We start from the raw sequence: 13,428 nt of genomic DNA on the forward strand, positions 1-13,428 counted from the left end.
CTTGTGAAACCAGATCCAAACGAAGCCAAGGTCACGGGGATGTTTCAAGATGAATGGAGCACTCCCAGAAGATGTGGGCCAACTGGCTCACGTACAAACCATTCATTCCATAGGATTCCCCTGTGTCAAGCCACACAGCCCATTCAAAACAAAACGAAACAGAAAAACCCCTCCACTTAGCAGCCAGGGCGCCGGCTCCCTTCCCTTCCCACCTCCACTTGCAGTTTAAACCAACAGCCAGGAGGTGGTTTTGGGGTGCCACCCAGGATAAGCAGCATGCTGGGGTTTCAGGTCCCTAAGAGGCAGTCGAATGCCAATAAACCTTACCCACTGGCCACAAGCTCCTGAGGTGTTTTGCTCCACGTTTTGCTCCTGCAGAACCATTGTACAGCTGCATTACACCTCTGAGGCAGCTGGAAAGATGTTACTGGGTATTGAATAAACACCTCACTTTGGATCCTGTCCAGAAAGTGTATTAGGCATCATGGCAATCTCCCCAACCTCAGCGCAGCCTGATGTTAGTAGGATTTGGTATTAGATTTCACTGTGGGACCTGGCATAGGACCTGGTGATAGCCTCCTGGCTTCCTCAGAGAACAGTGGAGTGAGGGGTGAAGAGGAGGAGAAAGTACAACCCTGTCTCACCTCTTGTTCTGAGAGCCCGTCGATGATTTCTGACACCTCGTGCTCGCTGCGTGCAGCTGACATGGAGAGCCCGCCACTGCCCCTCTGTCCTACCCTGCTGGGAAAGGGCAGTGAAACACTCAGACACTGATGCTCCATTTTGTAAACCACATTCATAACAACCCGCTGGCCCTGTTGTCCTTGAACGCCATAACAACCATATGCCAACAACCCACCCAAGCCACACCATCCCGCACTATGGGAACGGCGCCCGCTGGAGCCCCGTGGGCTCTGACAGCACTTAGTTCTGCCTGGAGAGCACTGTCCCCCATGTCCCCTGGATTTTGGGCTCACAGGTCAAGAGCCTCTAACAAACTTCCTTACCTGTGCCAACAGCCACCTCCTGGATCACTACAACAGAAGGATATTTCATACCAACCTACTCTCCCATTATTTTCTCCTGTTCATTGCACCACAGCAATGGCATAAAGGCATCAGCACTAGCACCCAGCCATTAGCACTGTGCCACAGCGTTTGGTTTGCAAATGCTGCAGGAACTTTTAAATCAAAACCAGCCATTGACATCTCCCCCCCCAGTATCACCCAACATAACAGCCATGCATCCCAGGGAATTAAAACTTTTCTTATTAAGCACATAAAAGCTTAAACATTTCTCAGTACCATTTCTCCCCTTCTCTTTAAGATAAAATAAAGCCACCAATTAGGAAGTTTGGACCCATTCAGCTGTTTGTGGGGCTCAAGGACAGGATGCTGGCACAAGGATTTGGGTTCTGCACACATCAGGTGTCCCTGGGCAAGATCCTGGCGCTGAAATGGGAAGGATGGGGAATTTCCAGCAAGAAGGGTGGAGATCGTGAAATTGGTCTCCTCCTGGCAGGAAACAATAGGACCTCAATTGTGCTTCCAATGAGGAGGAGAAAATGGACAGCGGATGGGACAGACAGAAGACATCCCTTTCAGTGAGACACTTTGCTCCTGTCATATCGTGTGCGGTCATCCCTATAATCTCTGCAGACCTTTCTTTTACCTGCCCACGCTCCCATCAAAGCATGAGCATATATTAGATCATCAACATGACCAAATCCGTCTGCAAGTCTCATACGTCTTCATTTAGGCCCACCAGTAAGGAAGTAATTGGCGCAGTCCCGACCAGGTGGCCAGCACAAGGGAGCTGCCCCTTGCTCTGATGTGGCCAGCTGGGAGATCAGCAGCAGAGGGGAGATGGGCAACCACATTCCTGACGTTCTTCCTTCCCTCTTGGCTCTGTGCTGAGCCACGCTGGGGGAAAAAGCAGCAAAGCTACTTGTCTGCTGGCTTCTGCTTTCAACTGGAAGGGGAGAAAAGGGACCGACAGCCATCCCAGCCTGCTCCTCCCATGAACAAATCCCACACCCATCCCCAAAGAAAAGAGAAAGGCTGTCCGATATCAGCTCAGCCCCTTCCTACCGCTTCTCCTCTAACCTCTGCATGCGCTCTTGCAGTTCCCGCTGCTTCCGGATCTCCGGGAATTGCTTCTCATAGTATTCCCGCACTTTACTCTCTTTGGCACGGCGCCGGGGGTTATTTTCGATGCGCTCCACTTTTTTTTCCCAGGCCTCCATCAGCTGGTCATAGCGCTGGCAAAACTTCTGTTCCTGAAAGGGCAGAGAGAGAGAGGGAGCTCAGGAGACGCACCTGGGAAGGGCAGCTCCTCCAGGCCTGTCCCTCAATGGCTGCTCAGGCTGAGCTTGAGTCATATTGCTTAAAGAAATATGGTTTATTAGGACATGGACATGCTCCAGGGTCTGGGACCAACCCAAGGGTAAATTCTCAAAGCAGGCCATCAGGTACCCTCAGGCTTTTCCCTTCCAGACCCAACGTCTTTGCAGAAACCAGGACTCTCACCCAGCACGGCTACGTCCACCCACCACACCTCCTGCCTGAGCATCCTCCAGTGCCTTGGGTGCTTGATTCCGCAACCAAAGCCCCAGTGCTGGGCGGGAGCCCCTGCTCTGACATGGCTGGCCATGCATGGGTAGGGGGCAAGCCGCCTGCCTGAGGCCACCAGGCAAGAAGGCACTGAAACACGGCCTCGGGAAGGGACATGGGAGGGCAGAAGAGCGGGTCCCTGCTGCGCGAGCAGAGCATGCAGAGCTGTAATTTCGGAGCCATCACCTCCCCTGGCCAGAACCGGCAGCTTGTCATGCCAGGGAGAGGCTTGCCGAGGCACCCGCAACCGGACACCCCTTCCCAACCACACACACCGGCCCCAGTGCTCCCAGCTCAGTGCCGACAATGCCAACGGGACTGGGCCCACAGAGCAGCTCCACACACGGGCCTGGCTCCCCGCAAGCAAGACCCGTCCCCTGTCTGAGGCCACATGGCGTGGTGGCCCAGCCATGCCATGATGCCACAGCTCCTCCACCGTCCTGAAAAGCAAAAGCATTTTGTCGGCTGCTGCTTCTCCTTTTTGGCCCAGGAGTGGGATGAGCGCATCCCCACAGGCAGCAAATCCAGGCTCTGCCAAAATGTGGTGCTGCAAGGGCTTTTCCACACCGTGTCCCCCCGGGTGATATCCTCTTGGCACACCCACCCAGCTGCCCACAGAGGTCCAGCACCACGCTCCTCCCTGGTATTGATGGGACTAGCCTGGTAACCGTAACATTAAAATATCATTTGCAACACAAATGAACCCTACCACCACCACCCCCAAATCGCTCCTCCCTCCTTCCACCACCCTCTTGCTGGAGGAAGATGCCCATGGACAGGCAAAGTCCACACCAAGAAGATGCCTGGCCATGGTCCCCGACGGCTGCAGTGGTGACAGGAGCGATGGCGCCCAGCCTCACGTGAAAGCAGCTGGGCGACCAGAGGGGGTTTTAAGGTTTCACTCTGAGTGAAACAAATGCCTTCTAGGCCCCAAATCAGGAAGCGAAAGCAGATGTCACTCTGCAAAATAATCAATGGCAAACCCCAGGTTGCCTCCCACCCCTGACACCGCTTTCCATAACAGACGGCTCGGCACCGGCACGCTCGGCAGCACGCTCGGCACTGCAGCAGAGATGGGGGAATCCAGATTTCAAAGAAATAAACTCATCTCTTGCCATCGCCACCCCATGACTGGAGGGAAGTCCAAGGCTGTAGGATTTCCCAAATGTGCTCTGCTCTTATCTCACTTGCTCTCAGCCACCAAAAAAAGATGGGGAGAGATAAAAAAAAAAAAACAACACAAAGTGATGGAAATGCCTGATTTCAGGTCAGGAGGCAGCTGGGTTACCCCAAGCCAGGTGGGTCAGTCGTGCTGTAGACCCTGAGCACTGGCAGCTCTGTGGCCCGTCACTGGTGCCAGGCACCCACAGCAAGCCCCGGCCGGCGTCACACTGATCCTGGCACACCGGTTTGGTCCAGGCGTCCCAGACCTGGCAATAACCCAAGCGCAGCAACATGTCCTGTGATCCCCGTGGCCTTTTGGAGGCACCTCAGCAATAATGTGGGGCAAAGTACCTCAAACCCTACAGCTGATGCAGACTAATGCTCCCCTCTGCACATAATAATAAATTAATTCCCATTTGCACGCCCGGAGCCAGAGGCTTTTCTGCCCAGCATGGATGCACAGGAGATTCTTGGGTTTCGGCAGGAGCTAAAGGAAATGGTTGTAAGATGAAAACAAGGAATGAGAACAAAAATAAAAATGCCCTAAAAGCCAAGGGAGATCTCAGACTGCAGGTGAGGAGCTATAGGTAATGGCAACAAACTGCGACAGCTTGGAAAAATCACAGCTGCTGCGTTTTTACCCCTCCTGAAGTGATGCTATCAGTCCCCTGAGAATGAGAGCTCCCACCCTGCCAGCAAATCTGCTACATCCTCCTGCTTTCAGAGCATTGCATTTGGGAAGAGGCTAAAAATACCCTGCAAAATTTATCAGCCTCAGTGCCGGAGGCAGCCGGTGCCCTGTGCTGCGTGCCAGCCCATGGCACGGCTGGGGGACAGCCCGGCACAAGGGCTCGGTCTGGTGAGAAACTCCGAGGCTTTGAAAGGCTTTTCATTTCCCGTGGGAATGAGCTTGTGCTGGGTCCCACATAGCCACCACCCCAGGAGAGCTGCCTGGCACGGCTGCCGGGCTGTTTCGTAGCCGGCAGGCCGGCTCTTTTTCTTCCTTTTCCTCCACTCTTTGGGACAACTGGACGAAAGCTTCATCCAGAATTCCTCTTTTAAGGAACTAGTATTTGCCTATGGAAAAAGCAAAATCAACGTCATACTGCTGATTCCCCCTGCAGCTCACACCCTGGCAGCGGTGAGGGCAGTACCAAAGCTCCCCGCTCACACAACTCAGGCCCTCCAGAGCACAGCTTTGTTATGGACCGTCTGAGCACTTTTGACTTGCATCTGCTTTCTTCAAGTCCCTTCCCACCATGGAGCAAAGAGACCTTTCCTGCCATGCAAGCTTCAAACCCCACTACAGCAGGGCCGGTCTGCAGCAACCCTGTCTAGCGCTTTTTGGTCCAGCCACAATACGTGCTCCCTGCAATTTTTTGCCATCCTTCGAAAGCCAAGATTACAGGCACATTATATCATTGTGCATCCCACAGATCTTCACAGCTCAATCACCAGGAGAAGCTCCTGGTCAGGCACTTTAGGAGCAGAAGTATCTATTCCTTCTTCAAGCATCCTCTGAGCAGCCTCAAGCAAGCATGTCCATTCCTGAGCAACCCTCTGTGCTGGCTTTTAGCATCATCGGTGCTTCCTCTGCTCCCCTTCCCAGCTGGGCTCACCAGCCCATCAGCCTCTCAATCACACAAGAAAGTGATGGCGAGCCAAATCGGACTTGACATGCGTATCTAAAAATGGATGAATAGTAACGCCACCGTAGCAGCTGAAGGCATTTTGTAGGCTGTGCCAAACCCGAGCCCTCCCACAGCCCACGCTCTCGCAGCTCCAGGGAACGGAGCAGCTCTTCGGAGGGGAGGGAAAGAGCGAAGGTGACAGGAGGAACCAGTCCAATTCCTATGCAAGCCCCATGGTTTTCTTTCCCCTGCTGATGGAAATAAACCTCTTATAGCCAGAACAGCTCCCTTTACCCTTCTCTCTCTGCAGCATCACCTCTCTGATGGCAATTAAATGTCTTCTGCTGTGCTGACCTCGGTGGAGACAGGAGGAAGCCCTGCAGATCCTCTGGTGGGGCTCTCAGGGCTGAACCCTGCAGGGACCGAGCTCTGACCCTGCTCCAGCCAGCCCTGGGCAGCGACAATACCCCAGAAAGTAAAAGAGCTGGAAAGAAACGCTGGCACGTAGATGGGCTTTGCTAAAAATAGGGTCTGCTACAAAATAGGCAGAAAAATAGCTAAGCGTACCCATTTTGCAAACAGAATCAGCAAATGTATTCACTTTGCAAATTCAGCAACCGTATGTTGCCTGTTTTGTAGAATAGGCAAAACGCTTCCCTAAACTGAAAAATCCCCTCTCAAGGACACTGAATAAACCGGCTGGCAGAAATTCACCTATTTTGCATGACAGGCAACTTTACTGCAAGCCGTATTTTAGGAACGATGCTCTTGCAGCCTCGGTAAAGCCTTTTCCCCCAGCTCCTCAATATTCACAATAGAGCAACTCACTCTAGTTTTAGCGCAGTAACCAGCCATTTCCACCAGAAAGCAGCTCCTGGGCAGTTCCCTTCTGGTTCCAATAAAACCACATGAAGCTTTGCAATCCCTGTTTTGAGAAAGGGAATATTGATCCGCTTCCCACAACTGCAGAAGTGCTCAGCTGTGGCAGGCGGTGTCCTGAGCAGCACTGGCTGCCACACTGCATTGTGCTGAAGGTGAAAGCCCTGTAGCCCCTTGCTAAAAACCTGGCATAAGTTTTATCATGGAAAAGACTAAACAAACACGTATTCGGACGCAAACAGGAGACACAACCATCCCTCTGAAGTACAAGATCTGTGGCTTTTGGAAGATTGCTACAAAATTGGGGCGGGGGGGGGGGGGGGGGGCGGCAGGAAAAGAAGCACAGGAAAGAAAAGGAACATGCCTTTATCCACCATAAATCAGAAAAGAATTTGATCTCTGGCTCAGATATGTCTGTATTGAAAGCTGCTTTTAAAGGCAGCCTTCAAACCACTTCCCAGGGCTGATTATTTTGCTTTTTTCCAACAATTCCTCCCAGCCAGAACACTTCTGTCCAAAACCAACACCAAAGATGCTCAGAAAACCTGCACCATTTGCAACTTCAGCCACTAACGCCAGCACCTGAGCCTGCCCCAGAACAGAGACACCAAGTCAGGAACCAGGATTTACTCTTCCACGTAAAATGCAAACCCCTGCATCATGGGCTGAATCATCCTTCACTGAAAGACGCCACAAAATCCACCTTCCAGGTGGGGGCCAAGCTGTTGGTTGCTTCTGGCATTTCCCCTTTTGTGCTGCTTTCGCCTCCCAGCTCCTGCTGGCGACTACTGCAGGCAACTGTCAGTGCCAAAACCGTATAAATTCTGTAAATCCCACTTGAACTTTCTCCTCTATTTACTAGGGACTTGCAACAAATGCCTTCGAAGTCTCGCAATAAACCCCACTTTCCACCTTACCTAACCAAGAACCATCTCCTTGAAGGACACTGCAACTATCTCGCAGGCAAAGCTGCCTAGAAATGAACTGGCCAGGGCTTGATTTTTGTTTTATACCACAAATTCCTCGAACATCACTCTGTGGTCAGCTGGAAGAAGTCAGATCAGTCTTCAGACGATTTATTGGAAACAGAGTCAGCTTGTTTCACACCTCTCTTAGGGTTCAATTAGTCACAAAATAGACATTTATGCTGTGAATAGGCTCTCTAAGATCAATGAAGGGCTCCACTGTGATTAAGCCAACCCCGAGTGTTTGTTCTAGCAGGGGGTACTTGTGGAGGGAGGTGCTGCCTACAGCAGAATCAGGGACCTCTCCTTTACATCCAAGTTTTTTTAAGCATAAGAGATGCCACAGCAATGCAACAGGCAAAGTACTAAGCACCAGCACCTCCCTGCTGGAAAACATCCTCTTCTTTCTTGCATAATAAATTATGCTGCTTTATACATATAAAATAAGGTATAAGGGAATCACTTACCCACTGTTTGCGAGCATGATTTCTCCTCTTAAAGTACAAAATTAACTTTTTCCGCATTGCCTGGTTTCTGTGAAGAAAAAAAAAAAAGATGAGATCCGATTAACGAGGCGGCTAAAATCCAATGCCTGGCTCTCCCCACTCCCAAAGGAGTTCGCAGCGCACTTTCCACCTTAACTCGGAATTGCATCAACTTCAGAGCAGCAAATGCGGTTATCTGGGGATCTCACACCAGCTTAGAGAAAGATCAGCAAACCCTCTGACACAAGGAACTTCACGCACCTCTGTTGGTAAAACCAGGACTAAGGTTGAGCACTAAATTCATATGCCCCCAATTCTTCAAACTTTTATCGTGTGCTCAGCACTGAACACGGGCAGCCGTTCCCCTCTGCATTTACCAGTGGGCCAGGCTGTTTCTTGATTATTTTCACATTTTGATCTGCAAAAATCCAATGGGGTCCCAAGAGTTGGGGGGCTCAGGCCAAGCTCTGCGTGGTGGGAGGTGGCTGCCCCCAGCACCCCTGGGGGTGCAGAGGCCACCCTGAGCCACCCCAGTCCCCAGGGCCAGCAGCGAGGGAACTGTCAGTGCACACACACGCTTGCAAGGGGTTATTCACCCCCCAGGCTCCGAAGCGCTGATAAGGAGGCAGGATTGCAGCAGGGCTTGCAGCACATATCTCCTAACCTCTTGCTTTCTTGGAGCTGTGCCTAACAAAGCTGCAAACAAACCAGCCAGGAAAGTTCAGCCGCTTGCAGAATTGGGACCTCAAGAGAGAAACTAGCCACTGCAACCACAACCAACCCGGCGTCTGCCCAGACGCCCCCCTGGTTTTTTCTTCTTCTTTCTACTTTCTAAAGACAGCATGAAATAATTGCTCAAAGAGAAGCAGCGCCAAAGCAGCAAGGAGCTGGAAAGGCTGCACGAGCTCCCAGAGTCTGCACGAACCCAAGAGCTGAGCTCCTGCAGTTGTTCCTGTTACTAATATTCACAGCAATAAAATCTCTAGGTAAAAGGTAGAGACCAGGGGCAAAGGAGTTTCCTTAAGTCTTTTATCCCGATTAAAGGCAGAGCTGCAGTGTGTAATTACTGATCAGGAGCTTAACAGTCTTATGTAGGCATGTTCTGCAGGATTTAGCAGAATGAAAAGACACCGTCGCTGCTTCCTCATTCCCCTCCCTGCCTCGTCCCCTGCTAGTGGGGACAGGAAAAAAAAAAAAAAAAAGAAAAAAGAAAAAAAGCCAACCATAAATCCCTAAAGCTAATTAGCAACAAAAGACACTGTTTGGGAAGGGGCAGAGGATCCCGCTCGCTTAGTGGGAGGATTGGGGGCAGTCCTGGCTTAATTTGGGAATGGAGAGCATCCCAGAAAGTATCCACATTTTTCACTACTCAAACTCCCTCCTTTTTGCTACATCACTAAAACCATGCATGGGCACATATGGGGAGTGGCAGCGAGCCCGCAGCCCACGCTGTCCTGTGGACCCCAGGTCCCTCCAGCCCACCGCCAAGGCTGCACCTCTGCTCCGGCAGTGTGCCGGGGGACCACGTGCCACCTGCACGAGGGGCCGTGGAGCAGGGCCTGGGGGCACCACTGCAACACTGGCACCCAATCATTAGTGGGTTTATTTAGGACAGCAGTTCCTTGGGTGTGGGGTCTCTAATCACCACTACCTCCAAGATCAAGCATGGCTGTTAGAGGAAAGGTCGCAGAATTTGGGACAGGGATCATTTCTTCTCCAGCACCCCACAGCCACACTCAGCTTTGCGGCCTCTTTAGTTTCCCAAGGAAGAAACGCATCAGGCTTGATTCTTGGTCCTAACAGTACCATTCGCATTTTGTAACCTTCTGTTCTCCCCTTTTAATTAGTTGCCAGAGGTATGGGATACACGCGGAGTCCCCGAACGCTGCCTGAGCTGCACTACATCTTCATTCCCTTTGACTTTGCTTTAAACACTTTGGTGCAAAAATAGACCTTGATTTCCAAGTGGCACTTGTAACTCCTCCTACAAACGGAAAACACCAGCTACCAGCTGGGAACAGACTCCACTATCCCCAGCTCGAGCCCCTGGCAGGTAGAGGCACACAGCCCCAAATCCCCATGTACTCCTACTTCCAGGCAGCACCAGCTTTGGCAGAAGGCACAGCCAAGAGACAGGGCTGAAGGTTCCTGCAGAGCAGACGCTTGGATTCAGAAATTCTGAGCAAGAGCTTGAATATCAAGCCACGTTCTTTGATTCTGTTTCAGAAATCAAAGTGGCACTGATCACTGGCGGGGCAGGGGGGGGTGGGTGGGGTGGGGTGGAATCTAATAAATCCATGCACGAGGCACCTTCTGCTTTGCTCTTTTTTGATGACATGTTTACAAAGGACCCGCTGTTGTTCTGGGCTGCACTGTGAAGACCAGAGGCCACCTCATTAGATAATATTAAGAAACACTGCTGCCAAAGGCTTCTCCCTGCTGGATCACACAACGCCACTGTCTTTTGTTTCTGTCTCTGGTGCATCCATTGAAGAGCCTCAAAGAGGGCTGCAGGCTACCGGCTGAGCTAAACCTCACCGCTCACCTCAGTGCAAACAACATTCGCTTGCCTTTAAAAATCAGGGAAACTGAGGCATGGGGCTGCAGTGATGTCTGCCTGCTTGTGCAGGGAAGGAGGCATGAGAAATGAGTGGGGCTGTGCTGTGCCGAATGCTCCGAAGCATCCATCTCCGGACGCACAGGCGAGGTCGGTCCAGCAGCGTCCAGCACCCATTTGCCAGCCCTGCACACCAGGCGCTCCTCTGCCCACCTGCAGGCTCTCCTCCCGACTGAGCCCCGCATCCTCATGTGCTCTCACATCCCTTTGCATCGCACATGGTGAGCTTTTGTCACCAGCTCCAGCGCCATGTGGTACTGCAGCAGGCAGCCATTCCTCCCGCAGAGACCCCGTCGAACGGATTCCCTTCCAAGGCTTCAGCTCTGCACAAACAAGCTCCGACGGGGAGACTGTGCCCAAAAGACACATTCTCCTTGTTTGTTTGTTTATTCCAATTCTGATGGAAACTCTAACGCTGGGAAACCACTGGGGTGATGCTAATGATGATCACTTGTGGGATGGCCCCCAGCAAAGGGTCATGGATTGTCCCTGGGGGCCAGCTCAGCTAAATCAACCTCTGCCCGCCCCCCCCCCCCCAACCTGAGTGACATCCAGCACCAACGTGGGGCTTTGACAGGCTGCTGCTGGATCTGCCGCACAAGTTATCAGGACATAGGAGAGTAAATGAAGAAAATTAGCAGCTCTTATGCAGCTGATGGGTTGCCTTGAGTTTTGCATCACAGCTGACCTTGAAAGTGCTAATACAGGCATAGACTTAATGGCTCTGCAGCTGCAAAAATCAGGAATGCCTTGAAAGCCAGTGTATGTTTACCACCGCAAAGGCTGAAGTAATCAAAGAGTGAAAGGATTAAAAACAACAACAAAACCCCTCATGCCCTCAATGTTTTTGCCACTTTATCTTTTCTTTTTTTTTTTTTTTTTTTTTTTTTTTTTTGCATAAGGTCAACCTTTCAAAGGTTAATACAATCTTGGTAAATATAAATAGGCTTCACAGTTTATCTTGCTACATGTACTGCTGTTACTTAGAAACCATTTGCAGAGAGGTTAATTCGGGCCACATGTCTCCAAAGCACACGCTGTGCTCCCTCGGCAAATCAAAGAGCCAAGCTCAACTGCTGCGGTGCAGGCGGCGAAGGTAAGGGCTGTCTGCTGGGACTCCTGCACAGAAATAACCAGCGTGGAGCAGCACGGGGGAAAGGTCGCTCCTGCAACGCGCCAACCCTCCTTCATCACCCTTGTCGGCAGCCTGAATCCTTGCAGCTCCCTGCCTGCAGTTTGCTGGGGCAAAAGAAAAGCGTCGCAGATGGAGACCTGAACCACACAGCCTCCTCCTCCACGGGGTGAAGAAATCAGGCAGTTAACAGGCAGAAGGAATGGAGGCTCCTTAGATAAAGCAACAGTGACTCTTGTGGACAGTTTTAAGTATTGCTGGGCTGGCACATCCCACACCGTGCCGGCTCGTAAGGACACGCGAGTTCCCTGCCCTGTCCTTGGCCGTGCCCCACGCAGCTGCTAAGGCAGGGCAAGGGCAGGCTGGGATGGACCCAGCGAGACACAGAGCCTGGCCAGCTTCTGGCGAGCTGGTGTTCGGGGCCTGCCAGATGGCACATCCTCATCCTTGTGGTCAACAATTCATCTAATCTCCGCTGGAGCCCATCCGCATTTCTGCCCTCCCCGTGGCCGTGAGCTCCGCAGCTCCCTGGTATGTTTATGGGGATAGACCTTCCTTCTGGTGGGCTCTCAGCTTCACGTACCATCCCCCAGCACCGGCTGCAATGACGTGGTCAATACGCGTTTCCCACTCACCTACTTCAGTGCAGCCCCAGTCTAATGGTTCCCTCTGAAGGCAGCTCTTCTCCAAGGTGAGGACACCATGTCCGGTTACCTTCTCCATGCCAAAAGCTATTCCAGCCCTTTGGTCACCAGCGGAGCTTTCCCTGCACCTTGTTTGCTCCTCTGCAGGGACGGGGGAGACCAGCCAGGGCAGGTCATGCAGCCACCACAGCCTTCTCCAGAGAGACACTGACCTTGTGAGCTTCTGCAGACCCCAGGCACAGAGTCACCTCCAGACAGTCCCCAAAATGGGGGCTCTTGGCCACGCTTGGGGAGATGCAGCCTTGCAGCTGGGAGCTCAGAGCTTCTGCTCTTCTCAACTGCTCTGCAAATGCCTTGAGGATTTCTGTCCTTGCTGCCGGTGAATTAAGCCAGCGATGATCTCCTTCCATCATCCCTGGGGGCAAAGGTAAGCTGAACCTGCCACCAAGGCTGTGGGCGATTCGGGGTCTTTCCCACATCAGAGGTCCATTTGTCTGCAGTCCGGGGTGGCAGATTTTCTCAGGAGCAACAGATCCCCCGCTTTAGGGGCTAGGTATCAACTGGACAAGTGCAGCAAGAGCCCCAGTACCAGGTACCAGCCTGAAATGGGGCACGACCCAGGTGGGGAGCCTGGGGCAGCCCCACCAGTCCCCAGCACTTTAGCCACAAGCACCAGCAGGCAGGAGGAGGAAACAGAGATCTAACGAGGTAAACCGGACTCAAAACTTGATATTTGATTGTCATCTGCCACCAGCACAGGAAGCAGGATTCAAATACTACCAGTAATTTTGTGTGTGATTCTGCAAGAGCTTTTTGACCTTGCATAACTCATCCTCATCCCACAGTCCCACTGACCTACCTGGTGAGCCCCACACCTGAGCAAGGTTCTCAGAGCCAGCCTCCAAGCCACTGAGTGAAATACACCTCCCACTCTGAGCAAAGCAAAGGGAGCCCTGTGGGAGCAGTTGCTTCCACCTCAACTGGTTTGGCGCAAGGTTGCTTTTGTATTTTGGTGTTCACAATGGAGCCAGTGAAGGAGAGAACCCATAACTCTGACTTTTGAGTTACTTGGCTTAGGTCCACATGAATGACTTGGCTACAATCCTTCCGGAGCCTGCGATCTTAAAAGGATGTGCACGCACACATGCGTGTCGGTGCTGGTGTGTACACACATGTGGACACTGCCAAAGCCCTCGGATAAGGCTCTCAAGGATACAAAGAGCCAATGCACTGCAGCACACCTGGCCGAGCCTGCCCGCAGAGACCTTCAGCCGGTGCAAGATGAGATGAAAGGAAGTT

General features: G+C 52.1%; 1 protein-coding gene across 16 annotated transcripts in view; it reads right to left on the reverse strand.

Annotated features, from left to right (window-relative positions):
* Positions 1 to 13,428, reverse strand: part of NCOR2 (nuclear receptor corepressor 2) — a 257,821-nt gene that overhangs the window by 88,838 nt on the left and 155,555 nt on the right. For 9 of the 16 annotated variants that reach the window (XM_049804500.1, XM_049804496.1, XM_049804504.1 and 6 more), the window contains 3 exons: positions 7,719 to 7,785; positions 2,091 to 2,278; positions 645 to 741 (listed from right to left, as the gene is read on the reverse strand). In XM_049804500.1, coding sequence (XP_049660457.1) covers positions 645 to 741; positions 2,091 to 2,278; positions 7,719 to 7,785 — 352 coding nt within the window. The remainder of the gene's footprint in view (positions 1 to 644; positions 742 to 2,090; positions 2,279 to 7,718; positions 7,786 to 13,428) is intronic. The other 7 variants (XM_049804508.1, XM_049804507.1, XM_049804498.1 and 4 more) reach the window with 3 other exon arrangements.

Source organism: Accipiter gentilis, chromosome 7 (genome assembly GCF_929443795.1).
Source record: "Accipiter gentilis chromosome 7, bAccGen1.1, whole genome shotgun sequence".
Classification (NCBI taxonomy): domain Eukaryota; kingdom Metazoa; phylum Chordata; class Aves; order Accipitriformes; family Accipitridae; genus Astur; species Astur gentilis.